Genomic DNA, 25,804 nt, shown 5'->3' on the forward strand with positions numbered 1-25,804 from the left:
ACACAGGAGCAATCACTCGAAGAAGAAAGGACAGTTATCTGTTCTGTAACTGGCGTTCTTCAAGATGTTTTGCTCCTGTCTATTCCACACCCTGCCCTCTTTCCCCTCTGTTGGAGTTGTCCGGCAAGAAGGAACTGAGCCCGTGGCTTCCCTTATAGCGCGATATACAGGCGCCACTCCAGGGGTCGCCACGGTGCTCCCCCAGTATGGGTACTGCTAAGGGAAACACTTCCGGCACCGGTGCACATGGCGAGCACGCACACCTACTGCGGAATAGACAGGAGCAACACATCTCGAAGAACGCCAGTTACAGAACAGGTAACTGTCCTTTTTATGTCAAGGAGCTGCTGCAAATGGTTTGAGTTGAATACTCTTTTATATGGCATTTTTTCAACTTTGGAAGCTATTGTTCTGGAGAGTTCTTCCTGAGGGGAGTTCCTAAATCCAGGCTCAGAGCAAACATCTGGCCTGCCCCAGTTGCCACTGAGATGGGTAATGCTCACCTTGAAAACTGTCTGACATGGAGGGTCCAAGAATGAATATTCACTTAAAACAGAATTTTCCCTTTCTGTTATTGTACCTAAACAGATGGTCTGTGGAAATCTAAACGCACTGATGTCAAATATTTCTGGAAAGATGTACCCAATAACAATCGGTCAAATTTTGTATAAGCTTCAACTTCTGGATAGAAATAAGATGTAGCCCTATGTAGGGCACATTGCAGTAGTTTAGTTTGGAGTTAACAAGGCAAGGTTTGGTTTTGAGGAAAAACTGGCACGCTCTTCTGGTAGCACCAACCAGACTCTTAAATTCTGCACCTTGCCCTGTGATGCTACTTGAGCCCCTGAAGTAGATGAAGTGATATCATCTCTACCATCTCTTACATTTGTTTTCATCACCATCTGTGTGTGGGGGGAGGGACAAAGAGGCCATACTTGCACAATGGGGGACTCTATCCTGGGAAGCAATGACTCTGAAAAAGATTTAGGGATCATGGTGGATAATCAGCTGAACATGAGCTCCCAGTGCAATGCTGTAGCCAAAAGGGCTAATGTAGTCCTTGAATGCATAAACAGGGGTATATTGAGTAGGAGTAGAGGGGTTATTTTATCTCTCCATTTGGCACTGGTATGACTGCTGCTGGAATACTGTGCCCACCTCTGGCATCCAGAATTCAAGAAGGGTGTTGCTAAATTGGAGAGGGTTCAGAGAAGAGCCACGAGAATTACTAGAGGATTAGGAAACATGCCTTATAGTGATAGAATCAAGAAACTCAATCTCTTTAGTTTAACAAAGTGAAGGTTAAGGGGTAATTGCAACCAAATCTATAAGTACCAACATGGGGAACAAATAATTAATAATGGGCTATTCAATCTAGCAGAGAAAGAGATATCACGACCCAGTGGCTGGAAGTTGAAACTATACAAATTCAGACATGGAATAGGGCTTAAATTGTTAACAGTGAGACTAATTAACCATTGGAACAATTTACCAAGGGTCATAGTGGATCCTCCATCATGGACAATTTTTAAATCCGGACTGGATGTTTTTCTAAAAGAATGTTTTCTAGGAATTATATTGGGGGAGCTTTATGGCCTGTGTCATTCAGAAGGTCAGACTAGATGAACACAACGTTCCCTTCTCTCCTTGAAATCTATGAATCTATCAACATCCTCTCAGATTTCTCTAGACTGTGTTTCAACCAGCTAATTAACTCTTCTCCATGTCCCGATGTCTTCCAAACACTGGGCTAGGCAATTGACTGCTATGGGTGGATGAAGTGATAGAGAGACCAAGGTGGGAGTCATCAGCATACTGAAGGCACCACAACCCCCATCTCCTGACTAATCCTCCCAACTTCCCTAAATACACATTGGATGGGAGAGTGACAAGATGGAAACCTGCACAACGCCACACGAGAGCTCCCTCAGAGAGAGAGAGCAGCTATCCAATAGAAAAGAATACAGCCATCCAAAAAACAGCTCTAGCCTATTCTGCTGTGGTCCACAAAGGCGTTAGCTTTGATATTGTTGACATGAAGTGTTGCCATCTGGCATTTAATAATAGCATGGTGATGAAATCTTTATCCACTACCAAGAGATCATCTATCAATGTAACCGGAGCAGTCTGTTCCATACACTGGATGGCACCCATATTGAAAAGAGTGCAAGAGGTCTGAGGCCACCAGATATTCAGAATTGCTTTTCCCCCACTTTTTCAATAACCTTCACCAGAAAAGACAGCTGAGATATTGACAATGTGGCCAAGTAAAACTGTCAAGTGGTGATTTCTTCAGCAGATGCCATTCTAATACTTTCTTATGAGAAGTCATAATCTGCCCTCCCTTAAGGAGAGATGGGCAATTTCTATTGATAAGAGACCCAGTTCTTTTGTACAAGCCTTTTACTAGCCAAAAAGAACATGGTTCCTGCTTGTAATTCACAGGATGAAGCTTCCCCTGTATCTAAGTGAGCCCACTGGCTGAAATGCAGGCAAAGAAGACCTAGGTAGAGTATTTTTTATATATATAACAACAAAACAACCTTAGAACTCTCCAATGCTGTGAACTCTCAGACAATATATTTAGTCTTCTTTTCCCATCTACTGTGATCATCATAATTTGGGTAGAGCCACACCTCTAGAAGCTAACAGTTCATGGTTGATGGAATGTACCTGAGATCAAACTCCATGTTCTGGAACTGAGAGCTACAAGGTGGGTTATAAATTTTTTTCTACGACTGTTCAAGACACTGACAAGAAGACAGTCAGGTGTTCCATTAACAAACAAGGTGTTCAGTCCCAACAGCTTTGCGAGGGCATGGCTGTGTGGAACTGATGCCTAGTTCATCAAGTGCATCTTATGTCTGTATTTGGCAAGCACAGGTAGTGCACTAACAGAGAACACTGTGGGCACAGTCTTCAAAGACAACATGACTAGTGATATGTCTACGCTACGGAGGCTATGTCTACACTACAAAATTAGGTCGGATTTATAGAAGCCGGTTTTATAGAAACCGGTTGTATGCAGCCGATTGTGTGTGTCCCCACATAAAATGCTCTAAGTGCATGAAGTCGGCGGACCGCGTCCACAGTACCGAGGCTAGCGTCGACTTCCGGCGCATTGCAGTATGGGTACCTATCCCACAGTTCCCGGAGTCTCCGGCGCCCATTGGAATTATGGGTTGAGATCGCAATGCCCGAATGATGCAAAGCAGTGCCGCGGGGGGTTCTGGGTACATTGCGTCAGGCCCCTCCCCCGCCGTCACAGCAACGGCAGACAATAGATTCGCTCCTTTTTACCTGGGTTACCTGTGCAGACAACATACCACGCCAAGCATTGAGCCCGCTCAGCTCAGCTCACCGTCACCATATGTCTTCCGGGTGCCGGCAAACGTGGGACTGCATTGCTAAACAGCAGCAGCAGCTTACTGCCTTTTGGCGGTAGACGGTGCAGCATGACTGGTAGCCTTCATCGGCGATCGGGATGCTGGTAGCTGTGGGGCTGGCAGCCGTAGGGCTGCATTGCACCAGCCCCTTGCCTTTTGGCAGTAGATGGTTTATTACGACTGGTAACCGTCCTCGTCGGACAAATTTACATGTTGCCTGAAATGCTCATAGATTATTGTAGCCTGAGCGCCTTTACTGATCCTTCTGGCTACTGTACAGCATATATTGCTACACAGCAGCAACCCCTTGCCTTTAACCGTCCTCGTTGGACGATGATGGCTACCAGTCGTAGTATACTATTTTCTGCCAAGTATTGTCTGCTAAGCACCCAGAAAAGGCCGAGGGCGATCTGGGTGCTGGCAGACATGTGGCTGGCACACGTAGGGTTACATTGCTACCAAGCACCCAGACAATGCCGAGGGCTATCAGTCATGCTGCACTGTCGTCTTAAGATGTAAAAAATAGATTTGTTCTGTATTCATTTCCTTCCCCCCTCCCTCCGTCAAATCAACGGCCCGCTAAACCCAGGCTTAGGAGTTCAATCTCTGGGGGGGGGGGGGCATTCTGTGTGACAGTTGTTTTGTATTTCTCCCTGATGCACAGCCACCTTTCTTGATTTTAATTCCCTGTACCTGTACGCCATGTCGTCACTCGCCCCTCCCTCCCTCCCTCCCTTCTTCCCCTGGTCTTTAGATACTAGTTTCGCGCCTTTTTTCAGACCAGACGCCATAGCTATCACTGGGATCATGGATCCCGCTCAGATCACCGCGGCAATTATGAGCACTATGAACACCACGCGCATTGTCCTGGAGTATATGCAGAGCCTCCTGGACATGCCAAAGCAAAACCAGGACCAGCTGAGGAGGAGGCGATTGCAGCGCGGCGACGATAGTGATGAGGAAATTGACATGGACCTCTCACAAGGCACAGGCCCCAGCAATGTGGAAATCATGGTGTTACTGGGGCAGGTTCATGCCGTGGACCGCCGATTCTGGGCCCGGGAAACAAGCACAGACTGGTGGGACCGCATCGTGTTGCAGGTCTGGGACGATGCCCAGTGGCTGCGAAACTTTCGCATGCGTAAGGGCACTTTCATGGAACTTTGTGACTTGCTTTCCCCTGCCCTGAAGCGCCAGAATACCAGGATGAGAGCAGCCCTCACAGTTGAGAAGCGAGTGGCGATAGCCCTGTGGAAGCTTGCAACGCCAGACAGCTACCGGTCAGTCGGGAATCAATTTGGAGTGGGCAAATCTACTGTGGGGGCTGCTGTGATCCAAGTTGCCAGGGCAATGAGAGACCTGGTGATATCAAGGGTAGTGACTCTGGGAAACGTGCAGGACATAGTGGATGGCTTTGCTGCAATGGGATTCCCAAACTGTGGTGGGGCGATAGACGGAACCCTTATCCCTATCTTGGCACCGGCGCACCAAGCCACCGAGTACATAAACCGCAAGGGGTACTTTTCAATGCTGCTGCAAGCCCTGGTGGATCACAAGGGACGTTTCACCGACATCAACGTGGGCTGGCCGGGAAGGGTACATGATGCTCGCGTCTTCAGGCACTCTCTTCTGTTTCGAAAGCTGGAGGAAGGGACTTTCTTCCCGGACCAGAAAATAACCATTGGGGATGTTGAAATGCCTATCGTTATCCTTGGGGACCCAGCCTACCCCTTAATGCCATGGCTCATGAAGCCGTACACAGGCAGCCTGGACAGGAGTCAGGACCTGTTCAACTACAGGCTGAGCAAGTGCCGAATGGTGGTGGAATGTGCATTTGGGCGTTTAAAAGCGCGCTGGCGCAGCTTACTGACTCACTCAGACCTTAGCAAAAAGAAGATCCCCATTGTTATTGCTGCTTGCTGTGCGCTCCACAATATCTGTGAAAGTAAGGGGGAGACATTTATGGTGGGGTGGGAGGTTGAGGCAAATCGCCTGGCTGCTGATTACGTGCAGCCAGACACCAGGGCGGTTAGAGGAGCACCGCAGGGCGCGGTGCGCATCAGAGAAGCGTTGAAAACCAGTTTTGTGACTGGCCAGGCTACGGAGTGAAACTTCTGTTTGTTTCTCCTTGATGAACCCTCCGCCCCTACACCCCCCCCACCCGGTTACCTCTATACTTCCCTGTAAACCAACAACCCCACCCTCCCCTACTACCCTCCCCCCTTCGAGCACCACTTGCAGAGGCAATAAAGTCATTGTTACTTCACATTCATGCATTCTTTATTAATTCAGCACACAACTAGGGGGATAATTGCAAAGGTAGGCCTGGATGGGTGGGGGAGGAGGGAAGGAAAAAGACACAGTGCACTTTAAAACTTTAAAACTTATTGCACTGGAAATCATCTAGGCTGGAGTGATTGGGTGGCCGGAGGCCCCCCCACCGTGTTCTTGGGCGTCTGGGTGAGGAGGCAATGGGACTTGGAGAGGAGGGCTGTTGGTTACAGAGGGGCTGTAGCGGCAGTCTCTGCTCCTGCTGCCTTTCCTGCAGCTCAACCATACGCAGGAGCATATCACTTTGATGCTCCAGCAGCCGGAGCATCGACTCTTGCTTTCTGAGTACAAGTTGACGCCACTTCTCCTCTTCAGCCCGCGTTTCAGCACGCAACTTCTCCTCTTGAGCACGCAACTTCTCCTCTTCAGCCCGCGATTCAGCACGCCACCTCTCCTCTCGCTCATATTGGGCTTTTTTTAAATCAGCCATTGACTGCCTCCACGCATTCTGCTGTGCTCTGTCAGCGTGGGAGGCAGTCTGTAGTTCAGTGAACATTTCATCACGCGTCCTTCGCTTCCTTCTTCGAATATTCACTAGCCTCTGTGAAGGTGAAACATTTGCAGCTGGTGGAGGAGAAGGGAGAGTTGTTTAAAAAAGATACATTTTAGAGAACAATGGGTACACTCTTTCACGTTAGATTTTGCTGTTCACATCACACAGCACATGTGCTTTCGTTACAAGGTCGCATTTTTCCTCTTATATTGAGGGCCTGCCGGTTTGGTGTGAGAGATCACTCACGCAGTGCCAGGCCACAGATTTCAGCTTGCAGGCAGCCATGGTAAGACACAGTCTTTTGGCTTTTTTAACCTTGTTAACAAGTGGGGATGCTTTAAAACAGTACTGCTCTCATTAACCATACCAAGCACCCGTTGGGTTGGCCATTTAAAATGGGTTTGCAATGTAAAAGGAGGGGCTGCGGTTTCAGGTTTAACATGCAGCACAAACCCAACTAACTCCCCTCCCCCACACACCCAATTCTCTGGGATGGTCACTTCACCCCTCCCCCCCACCGCGTAGTTAACAGCGGGGAATATTTCTGTTCAGCAGAGCAGGAAGGGGCACCTCTGAATGTCCCCTTAATAAAATTGCCCCATTTCAACCAGGTGACCGTGAATGATATCACTCTCCTGAGGATAACAAAGAGCGATAAGGAATGGATGTTGTCTGCATGCCAGCAAACACCGGGACCATACGCTGCCATGCTTTGTTATGCAATGATTCCAGACTACGTGCTACTGGCCTGGCGTGGTAAAGTGTCCTACCGTGGCGGACGGGATAAGGCAGCCCTCCCCAGAAACCTTTTGCAAAGGCTTTGGGAGTACATGAAGGAGAGCTTTCTGGAGATGTCCCTGGAGGATTTCCGCTCCATCCCCATACACGTTAACAGACTTTTCCAGTAGCTGTACTGGCCGCGATTGCCAGGGCAAATTAATCATTAATCATTAAACACGCTTGTTTTTAAACCATGTGTAATATTTACAAAGGTACACTCACCAGAGGTCCCCTGTGTGCCCTCAGGGTCTTGGGTGAGTTCGGGGGTTACTGGTTCCAGGTCCAGGGTGACAAACATATCCTGGCTGTTGGGGTAACTGGTTTCTCCGCTTCCTTGCTGCTGTGAGCTATCTATGTTCTCTCCATCCTCATCTTCCTCGTCCGCCGAACCCGCTTCCCTGTTTCCAGCGAGGGACTCATAGCACACGCTTGGGCTAGTGGTGGCTGCACCCCCTAGAATGGCATGCAGCTCCGCGTAGTAGAGGCATGTTTGCGGCTCAGCCCCGGACCTTCCGTTTGCGTCTCTGGCTTTGTGGTAGGCTTGCCTTAGCTCTTTAATTTTCACGCGGCACTGCTGTGCGTCCCTGTTATGGCCTCTGTCCTTCATGGCCTTGGAGATCTTTTCTAATGTTTTGCCATTTCTTTTACTGCTTCGGAGTTCGGCGAGCACTGATTCATCTCCCCAGATGGCGATCAGATCCCATACCTCCCGTTCGGTCCAGGCTGGAGCTCTTCTGCGATCCTGGGACTGGGACTCCATCACGGTTACCTGTGCTGATGAGCTCTGCATGGTCACCTGTGCTCTCCACGCTGAGCAAACAGGAAATGAAATTCAAACATTCGCGGGGCTTTTCCTGTCTACCTGGCCAGTGCATCTGAGATGAGAGTGCTGTCCAGAGCGGTCACAATGAATCACTGTGGGATAGCTCCCGGAGGCCAATAATGTCGAATTCCGTCCACACTAACCCAATTCCGACCCCCTAAGGCCGATTTTATCGCTAATCCCCTCGTCGAGGTGGTGTAAAGAAACCGGTTTAAAGGGCCCTTTAAGTCGAAAGAAATGGCTTCGTAGTGTAAACGTGTCCAGGCTTAAGTCGATTTAACGCAGCTAAAGTCGACATAACCTCGTAGTGTAGACCAGGCCGGAGACTACCAGCATAGTTATGTCAGCATAAGTATGCTGGCTTAACCTTGTAGTGTAGATGCAACCTATGCTAATGGAAGGTTTTTTTCCATCAGTGTAGGAACACCAGCTCCCTAAATGAAGTTAGCTATATCAGTGGTAGCATTCTTCCATCAACATAGCTGTTTCTATGCCTACATCAACCAAACTTTTAAGTTTAGACCAAAGTTTGGGTCTGGGATCAACTGTGATAGATCTCTTATTCAAGAGATTTGTCATCAGACCTCTTTGACAAGTGTGCTGTGTCCTCATTTCTGCTCCAGAGCAGGTCTGGATACAAACAGTTAAATGAAAGGCACCACAAACCCCCCATCTCCTCACTAATCCTTTACACTTTTCCACTAATCCCACTGGTGAGCAAAAATATGCCAGAAGAGCGCATGGGTCATAGTAATTGCTCCAGCATCTAGACCAGGGTTCTCAACCCGCAGCCCTCTTCTGGCTCAATCAGCACACAGCTGCGGCCATCGTGACTCCTCAGGGCCATACAGGTAGTATATATATTGTGTGGATGTGGCCCAAGTAACACATAGAGAGCCGCATATGCAGCCCACAATGGTAAACAGGTTGAGAATCACTGGTCTAGGTTGTATTTCTATATGAATTTTGCGGGACCCTCAGTATCTCCTACTGATGTCATTGCACCTGCTGACTCCCAATCTGTAACTGTTCCACTTCACAGCCTATATCCTGGGAGATTGACTATTTCTGATTTGGCATGCTCTGAAGTGCAAAAGATTCTGTTGGAATGCGAAAAGCCATTTATGGTGAAATACTAAACTCAGAAATGGAAAAAGGTTTTCACTAGGGCTGTTGATTAATCACAGTTAACTCATGCAATTAACTTAAAAAAATTAATTACGATTAATTGCAGTTTTAATCGCACTGTTAAGCAATAGAATACCAATTGACATTTATTAAATATTTTTGGATGTTTTTCTACATTTTCAAATATATTGATTTCAATTACAACACAGAATACAAAGTGTACAGTGCTCACTTTATATAATTTTTATTATAAATATTTGCAATGAAAAAATGATAAACAAAAGAAATAGTATTTTTCAATTCACTTAATACAATACCATAATGCAGTCTTTCTCATGAAAGTGCAACTTACAAATGTAGATTTTTTTTTGTTACGTAACTGCACTCAAAAACAAAACAATGTAAAACTTTAGCGCCTACGAGTCCACTCAGTCTTACTTCTTGTTCGCCAATCACTAAGACAAAAAAGTTTATTTACATTTACGGGAGATAATGCTGCCGGCTTCTTATTTACAATGTCACCTGAAAGTGAGAACAGGCGTTCGCATGGCACTTTTGTAGCTGGCATTGCAAGGTATTTACATGCCATATATGCTAAACATTCGTATGCCCCTTTATGCCTAGGCCACCATTCCAGAGGACATGCTTCCATGCTGATGACACTTGTTAAAAAAATAATGCTTTAATTAAATTTGTGATTGAACTCCTTGGGGGAGAATAGTATGTCTCCTGCTGTTTTACCCATATTCTGTCACATATTTCGTGTAATAGCAGTCTCGGATGATGACAGCACATGTTTGTTTTAAGAACGCTTTCGCTGCAGATTTGACAAAATGCAAAGTCGGTACCAATGTGAGATTTCTAAAGATAGCTACAGCACTCGATCCAAGGTTTAAGAATCTGAAGTGCCTTCCAAAATCTGAGAGGGATGAGGTATGGAGCATGCTTTCAGAAGTCTTAAAAGAGCATCACTCTGATGCGGAAACTACAGAACCCAAACCACTAAAAAAAAAAAATCAACCTTCTGCTGGTGGCATCTGACTCATATGATGAAAGTGAACGTGCATCGGTCTGCACTGCTTTGGATTGTTATCTAGCAGAACCCCTCATTAGCATGGACGCATGTCCTTTGGAATGGTGGTTGAAGCATGAAGGGACATATGAATCTTTAACAGCTCTGACACATAAATAGCTTGTGGCACTGGCTACATCAGTGCCATGTGAACACCTGTTCTCATTTTCACGTGACATTGTAAACAAGAAGCGGGCAGCATTATGTCCTGCAAATGTAAACAAACTTGCTTGTCTGAGTGACCAACTGAACAAAAAGTAGGACTGAATGGACTTGTAGGTTCTAAAGTTTTACATTGTTTTATTTCTGAATGCAGTTATTTTTTTGTACATAATTCTACATTTGTAAGTTCAACTTTCATGATAAAGAAATTGTATTACAGTACTAGTATTAGGTGAATTGAAAAATACTATTTCTTTTGTTTTTATAGCACAAATATTTATAGTAAAAAATAAATATGTGAGCACTGTACACTATGTTCTGTGTTGTAATTGAAATCAATATATTTGAAAATATAGAAAACATCCAAAATTATTTAAATAAATGGTATTCTATTATTTAACAATTCTATTAATCGTGTTTAATTTTTTAATTGCACAATTAATCGTGATTCAGTTTTTAATTGCTTGATAGCCCTAGTTTTCACTGTAGGTAGTGTATAACAACTAGCCTCCAAGCTCTGCTTCTCTGTTGTGGATTATTTAATATTAAAGTCTTAGCCTCTCGTTATCTCTAATCAAGGTATATCTGTGTACTCTTTCAGTCTGTCACCCACCATGGGAGAGTTCTAGAGGTCAAAGTTCATTATTTCCCCCTTCCCAAGCTCTAAGGGGTAAGGATTTTCAGATTGGCTTTAAGTTCAATAGTACATCATAGAGGATTAGCGTGTGTGTTTTCCTGAAGATCTTTTCCAGCATTTCAAACTGTTAAGATGACAATTTAAATTTTTTTAAAAACAACTTTTTGCAAAGATACTTTTTTGTTCTAGAATTTATTGACAATATATGTGTGGAAAAGTGGGAGATGGGAGTTACTTTCTCTTGGATTTTTTTATATGGTAGGTGTATAAAGGTGTATTATTGCACAAATACACATGATTTTCTCTATCATAGCACCCTTTCTGAAGACATTTCAAAACTTGGTAGTTTTTGCAGTGTGCCTAGTTTCCAACATTCAGGAAATTGACTGGAGGGTCTTTCCAAGCTAAGGTCTTGAATGTGATCATACTGCTGGCATGATACTATTTATTTATAATAATTTTATATGTATTTTTTTAATGTTTAAAGGCACACTAAGGGTTGTTAGGCCTTTACAATTGCCCTACTTTGATGTTAATCATTTATTGGACTTACCATAAGGATTTCAGTATTTTAAAATAAAACTTTGTCACAGCACTAAAGACTTATTTCCTTTGTAAACAAGTGTGTTTGAGATAGAATATGTCCATCAGTTTCCAGTGAACAGTAAACCAGTTTTGGATCTTGTTCTGAAATATACAGGGCAACTGTCAAGGTAGGTTAATCTTAAATCCTAACAACCTTGACAGCGTCTCTTTAATTTTTTTCTCTACTTTTTTGCTATCTGATCTGGTGATGCTTTATGGCAGGCACCAGTTATACTACATATTGGGCATGACACTATACATTTTTCTCTAGTATCCATTTCCTGGTTTAACTATATGAAATCATGTTTTGTTTTTCTCAGCAACTGTAAGTGAAGGATGGATTTAGAATCTCTTAATCTTCACTTTATAAAATCTTGCTATGGGGATCTGGTGCAAGGTTTTTGAAAAAGATGGGATTAATGATTTTCTGATTTAAAATGGAGACATAGACTAGAGCCAAATTTATACTGGGTTTAAATTAATGCAGCTCGATTGACTTAAGCTTAATTACACCTTCTCATGTAAATCCTGAATTCAACTCTTAAATTTTCTAGGGAAAATGATATTAGTGTCAAATTATCCAAAAGAACTTTGAGTCATTTGATATCGTACAAGAAAATTAGATGTCATTATTTCATGATTCATCCTTTTTCATATCCCCAACTTCTACCACTTTTTCTATTTATTTTTTCCCAATGCCTGCATATTTGATTGTGTGTGCTGTGGAGTACAAATGTTTTCCTTATTTTCTTCTTTTCACTATTTTCTTCTGCTTCTTATCCAAGAGCATGCATATTCTTCAGTTCAGACCTATTTTTTTCTGCTTTAATAAGGCTTCCTCTGCCCAGCTTCTCCTGAAAGAGAGCCATTTTCCCAGTGTGCTGACTCCAGTGACTGGACTAGCATGTAATGGTTTTTATTTAAAAAACTGTTAGGCAGGTCAGCAGGCAGAAGCTAGTTTTGAACTCTAATGGGCCTTGTCATCAGTATAGGTGATAAGTTGTGCAATACGTTTAGACTGCTTTGTATCTTTACAAGAGAACGGTATTGTAAAAGTGTCAAAGTATCCACATGCCCAGTTCACTAGTAAATATACAGCTAAGTTAGAACCTCTTTGGCAGTAGTTTAAACTACTCAGGGGACCTTATTTCCAAAGAATGGTGTTTTTAAAAATGTATTGGTCTCCATTGTAGTAGGAAACTTAAATCTGTGGCATCTTGAACAAAACTCCTGTATTTGTTACATGTTTAAAATCTTAGCAACCTTCAGTATGCACTTAACACTTGCTTGGGTACATGTATACTGTATAAAACTGTCATAACATGAAAGAAAATTATTGTAAATGACTTTATACCTGTTCTTATACTATATTTTCTTTAGAAAATTGATTTGAGTATATAAACCAATACCAACTGAATTTTCTAAAATAACAGTATTGATGATAATAAAAGAGAAGTTCATTGAGGAGAAAAGCAAACAGAGAACATAAAAGTCTTATACTGTAAGAAACTGCAGAAATGGATTAAGGAATTTGACAGAAAGTTTAATGTGTACATAAGTAGAGGCTGACAGGAACATGCTGTGTGTGTCAAAGGTTCCAGTGATGGAAAACTGAAACATAGTGCTCACTGACCACAGCATGAGCCTTGACACACATTGTAAATAACCCAGAGATATATGACTGCATTAAGCAGTAGACTGATGTATTAACAGCAGTAAATCTACAACAACAGAAATGGCTGGCATGCAGGACTTCCACTGATTAATATTTGTAACAGACTAATTAGAATATAGCAAAGATTACGAGTTATAATTCCCTCTTATACTACCAGAGTTTTCTTTTCCTTTCAGAGTCGTATATGTAGATACTGGTCTTAATACCATCAAGCTAAAAGGAGAAGACTCTTGTGGTCGACAGCATCTAATCACACTGAAGTTAAATGCAAAGGTGAATTTATTTGTGGGAAAATACTTTAAGAAAATAAGACCAAAAAGAATGGATTCCTCTCTTTTGTCTTTTATACTGAAGTTAGTGAACTGGTTTCTTTCCAAAATGTCTTGCGTGCTTGTCCTTTATCTTCAGGTGGTTTGAACAATGATTAAACCAGTGAATGTTGTTATGAAGACTTTTTTTTAAGACCAGTTTAAAACTCTCCGTGCATAATAGTAATCTATAAGTATCTTTTGTTATCCAGTTATACACCACTTGCAAAAACCTTCCGTTACAGGTTAGCATCCAGTGCCATTTTGGAAACCTTCATTCTTTGAGTGCTTGCTCATGTTCATTCCAATGTAGGTGTGCATGTGCCGCGTGCACTGATGCTGGAAAGGTTTTCCCTCAGTGGTATCCGTCAGGTCAGCTCTGGTGCCCTCTGGAGTCGTGCCCTCATGGTCTGCTGCCCCACTGCTCCCTCAGTTCCTTTTTACCGCCCGTGACAGTTGCTGGAACATACTCATCTCTTGCGTCTCGCAAGTGTTGCTCTCAGTGGACTTTATCTGTAAATAAATTGTAAATATTTAAGTAAGTATAATATAGTTAGCAGTGTTCCTCACCTTGTGGGGTAGCCTGCACTGGGCACCGGGATATGCTTCGGTCCCAGGGTTTCAAACAGCGTGTGGCGTGCCACAAACTGATACCGGTGAGTGACCTGCATGATAACTGTCTTAAGTGCCTGGGGGAGGCCCACGTTCAAGAATGGTGCAAGATCTGTAGGGGTTTCAAAGACAGGATTAAAAAGGACAGGGACAACAGACTTAAGTTCCTCCTGATGGAGGTGGCTCTTCGTCTCACCTCGGAGCTTCAAGTGGAATTGGCACCGAGCACTTCGATGTTGGTCAGAAGTGCTCTGGCGTCCTTGAAAAGAGGTATAGTGCCCTTCCTCCTCACCGGCACCGTGAAAAGATTGTGTGCCGGTGACCGGGACTTCTGGTACCGTCCTTCATCCCTGGTTCACAGGAAACTGGCACCAGCCTCTTCGCACTACTCGTCATCACTGATGCCAAAGAAAAAACACAGGAAGACAGACCGGGGGCGTCCCTGACCCCGAGACCTGTGAGCAATAGGAACTCAGAAAGAGTGCAACCCATGTTGGGCCACTCTGAGGCGCTGACAGGGCGTCAACTTTTGGCCCTGGGAAGGGTGCCGTTGAGTCCCGTGCCAATGGATTCCCCACCTAGGGAGAGCCACTGTGGCGCGTTGGCTCTGTCTTTACCATCAATGCCAGAGACCTTTGAGGCTGTGAGGAACCTTCTTTCACTCACGATGCCACCATCCCTGGCTGGTTGTGAACTGTCTGTTGCAGGTACGACATCACGGGACGCCAGGGCACCAAGGCAGGTGACTTCGAAGGGCAAGCCTGCAATGATGGCACAGCACCACTCTCCTTGGTGGCACTGCACCACCATGGTCACCCAGGAGTGAGTCCTACGGCTTGGTTTTGGAGGCAGAATCCTATGCCTCGCCCAGGAGCAGACATTGCTCCGACCAGAGACGCCCAGTATTGGACATGGGACAGGGTATAGCCAGAGGAGGAACAGGGGCTACAAGAGAAGGCCTACATCTCAACCCTCATTTGCCCAGATATCTATCCCCTTGAGACACTTGGCAGGGTCCAAACAGACCTTTTGAGGGTACACGTGAGGATGGTGTACCAGGACAGCCTCTAGATCCTATTTCCCCTATGTTTGTGGACTGGTTGTCCCACTTCTACCGGGCATGGACCTGCATTACCATGGGCTGTTGGGTATTGTGCATGGTGAAAGTGGGATATACCCTGCAATTCAGTTGTTCCCCTCCTTCCCTCCCTCCCTCCCTATCCCTTTTCAGGGACCCTTCTCACGAGAGACTTTTAGCCTAGAAGGTGCAGTCACTCCTAAGGGTGGGAGCAGTGAAAGAGGTTCCAATGGAGCTAAGGGGATGGTGGTTCTGCTCCTGTTACTTTCTGATCCTAAAGGCCAACAGACTGATTTTGGATCTGCGAAACCTCAACAGATTCATGAAGAAGCTGAAGTTCCGCATGGTCTCTCTGGCTTCTATTATCTCCTCTCTGGATCCAGGGGACTGGTGTGCCTTGACTTAAAGGATGCGTATTTTCACATTGCTATCTCTCAAGGTCTCAGAAGATACATAAAATTTATGGTAGACCACAAGCATTATCAGTTCATAGTGCTACCCTTTGGTCTGTCAGCAACTCCTTGGGTGTTCATGAAGTGCATGGCAGTCTTTCTGAGGAGGAGAGGGGTGCAAGTATACCTCTATCTGAACGACTGGATGATCAAAGGTCGATCCAGAGACCAGGTGGAGGTGCATGTCAGATTGATACAGTCAACTTTCCAGGATCAGGGACTATTGATAAACATGCAAAAATCAACACTTTCCCCAGTTCAGAGAATAGAATTCATTGGGGGCAATCCTTGACTTGAAGTGGGCCAGAGTGTTTCTCCCAGAGAGCTGATTTATAGCTGTAGAGGCACTCATAAGAAGTCTAAGGAGTCACCTCATCACAACAGCGGGGAACTGCTTGAAGCTTCTGGGACACATGGCATCCTGTACCTATGTGGAACATGCACGTCTAAATCCCCTACAGTCATGGCTGGCTTTGATATATACATACTAGGACGACACCATCTGAACAAGGTGGTCTTTCTTCCACCGTCGGTGATTTCCGCCCTCCTGTGGTGGTGGCTTGATCCGGAGACGCTGTATGCAGACATTCCCTTCTCAAGACCCGACACTGCAAAGTCCCTGGTCACAGATGCTTCAAGGATGGGATGGGGAACCCACTTGGACCCAGCGTCTCTGGTCATCGGAGGAGCTAGAGTTACATATCAACGTGAGAGAGTTAAGGGCCGTGCGTGTAGCCTCCCAAATGTTCTGACCCCACTTGGAGTGCAAGTGCGTAGTGGTCCTCACGGACAACACAACAGTAAGGTTTTACATAAACAAGCAAGGGGGCGCTCACTCCTCTCCATTATGTTAGGAGGCTCTGCGCTTATAGGACTTCTGTATGGCCCATTCCATTCACCTTGAAGCCTCATACCTACCGGGGGTCGCAGAATGAGTTAGTGGATATCTCAGGAGATCCTTTTCCATCCATCACAACTGGTACATTCGCCCAGACATCTTGAACACTGTTTTCCAGAAGTAGGGATTTCCCCAGCTGGATCTATTTGCAACAAGGCAAAACAGGAAGTGCCCTCAATTTTGCTCCTTCCTAGGACACAGTCCAGGTTCACTCATGGATGCTTTTCTCCTTCCCTGGATGGGATGGCTCTTCTATGCGTTCCCTTCCACTCCTCTCATTCACAAGGCCCTGTTCAAAGTCAGAAGGGACGGAATGCGACTGATCCTTGTAGCTCTGGTTTGGCCACGCCAGCACTGGTTCACCACTCTGCTGGGCCTCTTGGTAAACACACCAGTCAGCCTGCCACTGTTCCCAGACTTGATCTCTCGGGATCATGGTCACCTGTTCTACCCGAACCTCAAATCACTTCACCTGACAGCTTGGAAGCTCCATGGCTGAACCGAGCAGAATGGTCCTGTTCAGCATAGGTTTATGAGGTGCTCTTGGGGAGCAGAAAACTGTTGACTAGAGTCACTTACCTGGCAAAATGGAAGAGATTGCCGATCTGGTTGATGCGTAAAGGTGTTTCACCTACTGAGTCCTCACTGCACTTTATTTTGGATTACCTGCTTCATTTAAAGCAGGAAGGCCCAATTGTGTCCTCCATAAGAGTCCATCTAGCTGCGATCTCTGCATTTCACCCCGGGTGGGTGGCCAGTTAGTATTCTGAAACTCAATCTCTGGCTGCTTTCTGAAGGGGTTGGAACGACTGTATTTGCAGTATATCAACCCCGTCTCCTTGGGGTCTTAACTTGGTTCTGACGAGGTTGACGGAGGCCCCCGTTTGAGCCACTGGCAACACGCTCATTGGTCTATCTGTCCTGGAAGGTGGCCTTCCTCATTGCCATCACCTCGGCTAGATGGGTTTCAGAGATCCAGACTCTTACCTCTGAGTCACCATACACAGTCTTCTTCAAGGACAAGGTGCAGTTGCAGCCACACTTATCCTTTCTTCCGAAGGTGGTCTCACAATTTCATAGTAATCAGGACAACTTCCTCCCAGTTTTCTATCCTAAGCCACATGCAAGCAGGGAGGAACAGAAGTTCCACTCGCTGGATGTGAGACGTGCACTTGCTTTCTATAGAGAGAACCAACCCCTTTAGAAAGACCACTAAACTGTCTATAGCCATTGTGAATGGGATGAAAGCAGTCCAGTCTCAGCCCAGGGAATCTCATCATGGATCATGTTGTGTATCCTCACTTGTTATGACCTGGCAAAAGTCCCAGCTTCTCATTTGAAGGCTTACTCTATGAGAGTGCAGGCGTCATCAGTGGCATTTGTGGTGCAGGTTCCAATTGAGGATATCTGCAGAGCGGCGACCTGGTCCTCAGTCCACATGTTTGCGTCACACTATGCCATCACCCAACAAGCCAGAGATGATGCAGGCTTTGGCCGAGCGGTGCTGCAATCAGCATATCCATGAATTCCAAAACCCCCAGTTGCTTAACTGCTTGGGAGTCACCTAAATTGGAATGGACATAAGCAAACACTTGAAGAAGTAAAAATTGTTACTAACCTTTCCATAATTGTTCTTTGAGATGTGTTGCTCATGTCCACCTACCCCTCTGTCAGAGTTGCTGGCAAGAAGGAACTAAGGGGGTGGTGGGTTGGCAGGTCACTATACACTGCCATGAACGTGCGACGCCAGGGGGCACTAGATCTTACCTGATGGATACTACTGAGGGGGAAACTTTCCACCGGCGGTGCACATGGCATGAGCATACCTACGTTGGAATGGACATGAGAAATGCATCTTGAAGAACAACAGTTATAGAAAGGTTAGTAGCCGTTTTTCATGATCGCTCAGTCAGAAGACTAAGCCTGTAACAGCTGTTAAAAGTGTTAGGTTGCTTCTTTAGCCACTTACTGTGTAATGTGTGGAGATGAAGAGTAGGTATGGGAGACTACAGTGGAGTCTTTGGGTAAAAAGAGAACTTTCAGCCTTTCTAGGCTAAATAATTGGTCTGTTTGACAGCATTCCCTTCTACATATTCTTATCTTCAGTAATTTATCCTTGTATCTTGTACTTGAGTGGCGAAAATTTCTGACTCGACTGAATTTCATTATTTGAACGTTTTTGCAGAACAGCTATTTCTTGGAACGAGGTTGGGGAAATGACTGTTCCTTCTTTCTGTTTAAAAACAAAACAACAACCTGGGAATTTTGAAGAAGAATTTTCAAATCTGAGATGGCAGAATAGCTGTTAAGTTCTACATAAATAGCATACAAGATTTTTGAGTTGTTGCAAAAACTGTTTATTTGAAAGACCCAGAAGAAGATGCAAGACCTAGAAAACTCAATTATCCATGTAGATCAAATTCCTGTCGTACTCTGGTTCACCCCATCCCATTTTCCACCAGAGTGTTGCCACCTTCTTTCTAGGAAGCAGTGCTTCTCTAAAGCTGATGATAAACAATATTTCACACTTACCTTTTCTAGGCAGATACCTTTTTGTCACCATAACTTGTCTCAAATGTTCTATCTTCTGTGTTTGTGAAATAATCCTGCCTTAATGTTCATAGAGAAATTGCTACATGAATCTCATCAAGTTAGAGACAGAGATTTTGCATTTGAATAAGAGACAACTTTTCGTACCTGTAAACCAGGGGTGGGCAAACTACGGCCCGCGGGCCACATCCTGCCCGTCAGACCTTTTAATCAGGCCCTCCAGCTCCAGCCGGGCAGCAGGGTCCGGGGTTGCTCCACTCCGGTACTCCAGCCAGGGAGCAGGTTTGGGGGCTTGCCCCTCTCCGCGCGGCTCCCAGAAGCAGTGGCATGTCCCCCCTCCAGCTCCTACGTGTAGGGCAGCCAGGGAGCTGCCCAAGTGCCGGCTCTGCAGCTCCCATTGGCTGGGAACTGTGGCCAATGGGAGCTGCAGGGGCAGTGCCTGCGGACTGGGGAATTGTGTGGAGCCCCCTGGCTGCCCTTCCGCATAGGAGCTGGAGGGGGGACATGCCACTGCTTCCAGGAGCTGCTTGAGGTAAGCGCCGCCTGGAGCCTGTACCCCTGACCTCCTGCCCCAGCTCGGAGCCCCCCTCCTGTACCCTGATGACCCCCTCATTTCTGGCCCCACCCTGGAACCTGCACCCCCAGCCCAGAGCCCGTACCCCCTCCCACACCCTAACCCCCTGCCTCAGTCCAGAGCCCCTTCCTGTACTCCAAACCCCTCTGCTCCACCCCCAGCCTCGAGCCCCGTCCCACACCCTGAACTCTTCATTTCTGGCCTTACCCCGAGCCTGCACCCCCAGCCGGAGCCCTCCCCCACACTCCAACCCCCAATTTCGTGAGCGTTCATGGTCCGCCATACAATTTCCATACCCAGATGTGGCCCTACGGCCAAAAAATTTGCCCACCACTGCTGTAAACAGTATTTCTGTGATTGACAAGTCAATTTCTAACAACTATCCCATTTTAAAAATAATCTTCTGCTTTTACAGCTGTCTAAGAGGCCATCTAAGTTGTAGCAGTCTTTCCCCAGCTTCCTTTGGACAGCAGTGCTGCTCAGAATCTCGGCCCTTCCCCCAACATGCACTTCTCTTCCCCTGGTATGCCCCCCCACACCAAGGTTTGTGAGGGGGTCTTAGGAAGACAGCCACAGGCTGTTCTCTGCAGTCCCAGCCCTGGGGAATTCTGGGGATTTTAGAGCTTTTATGTTGCTCGGTCCCTTTATCTAGTGTAAAAGGGCTGGAGCAAGGGTGAGGATCTGATGATCAGAATAGAGAATGCATGGGAATCCAATCCTGCATCAATGAACATAGCTAAGTATCTACCAAGTTGCTCCTGTTGAGTAGATTAGGTACACACACTCCCTTTGGTATTTGGTATTATCTAAGTATCACATTTGGATACTGAAGACCACATTTTAGCCCATGTGTCCTCAGGTGTACCCTATCACTTTACTGTATGATTACTTTGAGGATCAAGGCCATCATGTTAATGCACTACTGAGTATCTGATTACTTTTGTATACTCTTTTTAGTATAGTAGTTTAAAAATCTCTGAGACTTCTAGTAGGAAAAGGAAGTTTTAGTATTTCAGTAGTTTCATATGCTAACTACTGAGAACATAATGCAATCACACCAGATTGTAATTCATAGTCATCAATCAACTCTTTTTCAGAAGATTATAGTGGTGAAATGATCAATTGTGTTTGTCCTTTTTAAAAATATGTCTGACATTTAAACTTGCCACAAAAGAAAATTAATATATCAAACCTGGTTGGTGACATAGGAATTTTGATTTTTCACTACTACACATATTAAACACATTGAAAAAGAATGCTCATTAAGTTTTAAGGAAAGCTTTGTGATAGTCATTCATATCATCTTCTTTGAGAAATATCTTCTGCTTAATTTTTGCTATGTTGTTTCTATTGATAACATCAGTACTTGGGTTAAAAGCTTTTTACCTTTGTATTTGTTCCCTGAGCACATACTGCCTGTTCTCTTGTATGATCTATCAAAGTGTTTAGTTGGCCAATCTTATCTTCAGAGGCCATATAGAGAAATGGGTTTGTGTACTCCTTTTGTGCACACCCCCATCAAATATTGGTTTGTACTGTAAATACAAATATTGTAAATAGCTGAATTAACTTGCCATGTTGAAGAAGAAATTGTATGAAGTGTAAGATGAAAATCGTCCAACACGTGTCTGGTCATTGCCTTTTTTTCCTTTGGATTCCTTGCTATTTGTTCCACATGATACCGTATGCTTCATCTGCACAAACTTTAATTGAAGTAGCAGTCTCACTCTTTATACTCCATTCCCCGCTACTGATTTCTTTTGCTGCTTATGTTGGTAAGTATGATAAAGATTGGGGGGAGGGATAGCTCAGTGGTTTGAGCATTGGCCTGCTAAACCCAGGATTGCAAGTTCAATCCTTGAGGGGGCCATTTAGGGATCTGGGGCAAAAATCTGGGGATTGGTCCTGTTTTGAGCAGGAGGTTGAACTAGATGACCTCCTGAGGTCCCTTCCAACCCTGATATTCTATGATTCTATGAAGTTCTAGGATTGACCACATTGTCAACATTCTTTGGGCTTGTCTACACATCATAAAATGCTACCGCAGCACAACTGCTGCTGCTGTGGCACTTCAGTATAGAAACTACCTATGCTGATGGGAGGGGTTCTCCTGTCAGTGTAGGTAATCCACCTCCCCAAGAGGCAGTAGCTAGGTTGATAGAAGAATTCTTCTGTCAATGTAGCACTGTGTGCAAGGGGACTTAGATCGCCTTAACTACTCCGGTCAGCGAGGTGGATTTTTCATACCCCGACGGACCTAGTCAAACTGACCTAATTTTCTAGACCAGACTCTATACTTTTTCAGGTACTGCTGATGTTCTCAAAAGAAAGAGAATTGGTTTTGAGGGATGGTGGGGGGTAGGCAGGGAAATTAGGAAACAATTTATTTTCCTTTCTGTAGAGTGAAAGGAGAAAGGCAGAATGCAAATGAAACCAGACTTTTGCTGGTAAGAAGAATGATTTATTAAGAGTTTGACGGCTCAGTTTAATTCAGCTTTAAAGGCTGAAAGTAATTGTCAGTATGTGTTGGTTTCTTGTGTGGGGATGTTTGGGCTCGGGAGGGTCAGTAACAGATATAGACCAGGGTATTTAGAGAACAGTTCTCCTTCATCAATTGTAAGTTGATATCTAAATAATAGATTTTAAACAGGTAGGAGAAAAGAAATTTCAGAAGACCAGGAGTACATATTTATATTAATATTCAGTACTTGGAGTTTTTTTTGTTTTGATTGGCATATAAGTCACACAAGACTGAGTTGGATTGCTTTTTAATAATCTTCAAGACCACTAGAAATTATACAATTTTGTGTCTAGTATTCTTGGATTGGATGTTCACTTTAAGATTAGAAGAGTAAAATTTTCAGGGGACAAGTTCTATTGTAGATGATTGAAGTACTGTGTTGTGTTAAATGTTTTTTCATAAGGTCACCAAGTGCCTTAGAAGAAATACCTAAATATTTTCTTATCCATCTGTTTTACAGTTTGGAAAAGTCCTCAAAATGCATCCATATCTCATTATCAGATAAACTGATGATTTCTAAATTACTATATCATCGCCTCGAGGAATTTTTTTAGTTAACATCTACTATAAACTAGCTGATTAAGTCATATATTTACTTAAGTATTTATCCTATGAGCTAGCTAGTCATTTATGTGGTTGAAAGAGGTAGAATGTTGTGAGAGTAGTGTATAAAGACACTAGAATTGAACCTGAGGTTGCTATTTGGAAGACAGAGTGTAGTTCAGTCAAAAACAAAGAACTGTGCACCAAAACTTGTAACAAATATTTGGTGTATGCCAGGGGTGGGCAAACTTGTAATAGAAATTGTATGGCAGACCATGAATACTCACAAAATTGGGGTTGGGGTGTGGGAGGGGGTGAGGGCTCTGGTTGCGGGGGCGGGATCCGAGGTGGAGCCAGAAATGAGGAATTCAGGGTGCGGGAGAGGAGTCTTAGGCTGGGGTGGGGGGTGGGTTGCTGGGTAGGGGAATGAGGGCTCCAGCGGGGGGGTGCGGTCTCTGGGGTGGCACTGGGGATGAGAAGTTTGGGGTGTAGGAGGGTGCTCTGGGCTGGGACTGAGAGGTTCAGAGGGTGGAAGGGGGATCAGGGCTGGGGGTTGGGGTACGGGAAGGGGTGCAGGCTCTGACTGGGGGTGTGGGCTCTGGGGTGGGGCTGGGGATGAGGGGCTTGGGGTGCAGGAAGCTGCGCCGGTCTGGGACCAAGGGGTTTGGAGGGCGGGAGGGGGATCAGGGCTGGGCCAGGGGGTTGGGGCATGGAGGGGTGCTTTGGGCGAGGATCGAGGGGTTTGGAGGGCGGGACGGGTATCAGGGCTGGGGCAGGGTGTTGGGGCGCCGGGGGTGGTGCTTACCTCAAGCGACTCCCGGAAGCAGCGGCATGTGCCTTCTCCGGCTCTTATGTGCAGGCGTGGCTAGGCAGCTCTGCGCGCTGTCCCGTCTGGAGGCACCGCCCCTGCAGCTCCTATTGGTTGTGGTTCCTGGCCAATGGGAGATGCGTGGGTGGGGGCAGCATGCAGAGCGGAGCCCTCTGGCTTCCCCTACGTGTAGGAGCTGGAGGGGGGCCATGCCACTGCTTCCGGGAGCTGCGTGGAGCAGCCCCCGACCCCGCTCCGCAGCAGGAGCTCGAGGGCCAGATTAAAACGGCTGGTGGGCCAGATGCGGCCCGCAGTTTGCCCAAACCCTGGTGTATGCTATATCCCTTTTCCTGCCCCTTATCTCTATCTTTTTTTAGGTTGCACGCCCCTGGCACATGTTGAAGATCACTGAAAACTGAAGTAAAATTAGACATATTCAGTAATGCAGAGCTAGATGCTAAATCTTGTGTTACGGAACTTGACCTAGTTCTGTTGAAATAATAGGCCTTATGTCTCTCATTTAGCTTTTAGACAGTTTGGGTACATTTTTGAGGTTCTAGATAACTATTCTACAAAATGTAATCAGACTAGTCTTTTACTTCTGAAAATAATTGCTTTAGTTTATCTTACTCAAAAGTTACTTGTTTGCAGACTTAATTTGTATTTCAGAGGAGAAGGTGCTTTTCTGAGTTCAAAACACACCTTAGTCATGAATAAAACATTTAAAAACTTGGTTTGATTTCTGTCAGTATTTATTTTCTATCCTGTGATGGGCTGATGTCTGGATAACAGGAAGTAGATCAGCTACTTGTGAAGTTTTGAAGTGATATGCAAAAATTCTATCCTTACAGCAGGCACTTGTGGATAAAAATGAAGATTCTTCCGGCAGTAGTTTATGTGGTAGGTTGTTTGTGGCTCCAAATATATTTTTTATATATAAATTGTTAGGCAAATATTCAAATATTCAATGCTTTAATTGGTAATTTAATTTGACTACAAGGTGGTAGGGCTGTCAAACGATTAAAAAATTAATCATGAGATTAAAAAATAATTGCAATTAATCACAGTTTTAATGGCAATGTTAATAATAGAATACCAGTTACTTAAATATTTTTGGATATTTTCTACATTTTCAAATCTATTGATTTCAATTACTACACAGAATACAAAGTGTACAGTGAACACTTTATATTATTTTTATACAAATATTTGCACTGTAATAAAGATAAACAAAAGAAATATTTTTCAGTTCACCTTATAAAAGTATTGTAGTGCAATCTCGTTATTGTGCAAGTGCATTATAGGGTAGGGAATTACCGGTAGGACCCCATAAATGTAAACAAACTTGTTTGTCTTAGCAATTGGCTGAAAAGAAGTAGGATGGAGTGGGCTTGTAGGCGCTAAAGTTTTACATTTGTTTTATTTTTGAGTGCAGGTATGTAACAAAAACCAATCTATATTTGTAAATTGCACTTTCACGATAGAGATTACACTACAGTACTTGTATGAGTTGAATTGAAAAATACTATTTCTTTTATCTTTATTACAGTGCAAACATTCGCAATAAAAATAATATAAAGTGAGCACTGTACACTGTATTCTGTTATAATTGAAATCAATAGATTTGAAAATGTAGAAAAACATCCAAAATATTTATAATAAATTGGTATTCTATTATTGTTTAACACTGTGATTAATCACAGTTAATTTGTTTTGAGTTAATTGCTTGAGTTAACTGCTATTGACAGCCCTACAGTGTGGTGATCTCTAACTTGTATTTACTATTTATAAATGTAACTTTAACGTAAAATGTGACTGAATTTGTATTCTTTATCATTTTGACAAGGTCTGTGGCCTCTGGATCCTTATAATTTACTTTTATATAGAGCCTCATACTGAAAGATACCAACATGCTTTCCTAAATGATGTACCTTGGAAAAATGTTTCTGTTTAGTAGCAGTGTATAAGGTAGAGGCTGATAATTAGCATGATACTGTGAGGTGAGAAAAGTTTGGCCAAGATATTTAGGGCAAGAAGTGCCATAGGAATTTTTTTAGTTCGCATAAAGCAAGTAGGAACCCAGTTTTCACCATCGCATCTGAAAGACCCCCCGAAAAATGCATAGAATTCATTTTACCTACCTATAAAAGACGAAGGGATCAGTTGACTAACACTGCTGGGATTTTAACTTGTGCTCCCAACATTGATGCTGGTCCCTAGCATGGAAAACTTGTGTTGGCTTAGTTTGTTCATAATTTCAGGCATTGTGATCAAATTTCTTACCCTTGTAGGACAGCAAGTATACTTTTATACAAGCAATGAAATATTTAATGAAAAATGTAATGCCAAATTGCTAGGTTAAATGGCAAAATATATTGCTTCTGCAGG

At 44.4% G+C, this 25,804-nt stretch overlaps 1 protein-coding gene across 1 annotated transcript in view; it reads left to right on the forward strand.

The window, feature by feature from the left end:
* The window catches only part of FANCL (FA complementation group L), an 80,086-nt gene that overhangs the window by 25,458 nt on the left and 28,824 nt on the right, over positions 1-25,804 (forward strand). Inside the window, exon 6 of the mRNA XM_026653164.1 lies at positions 13,249-13,345. Within this exon, the coding sequence (XP_026508949.1) occupies positions 13,249-13,345 (97 nt within the window). The remainder of the gene's footprint in view (positions 1-13,248; positions 13,346-25,804) is intronic.

The sequence above is a fragment of the Terrapene carolina genome, unplaced genomic scaffold (assembly GCF_002925995.2).
Source record: "Terrapene carolina triunguis isolate 2854851 unplaced genomic scaffold, T_m_triunguis-2.0 Scaffold132, whole genome shotgun sequence".
Classification (NCBI taxonomy): domain Eukaryota; kingdom Metazoa; phylum Chordata; order Testudines; family Emydidae; genus Terrapene; species Terrapene triunguis.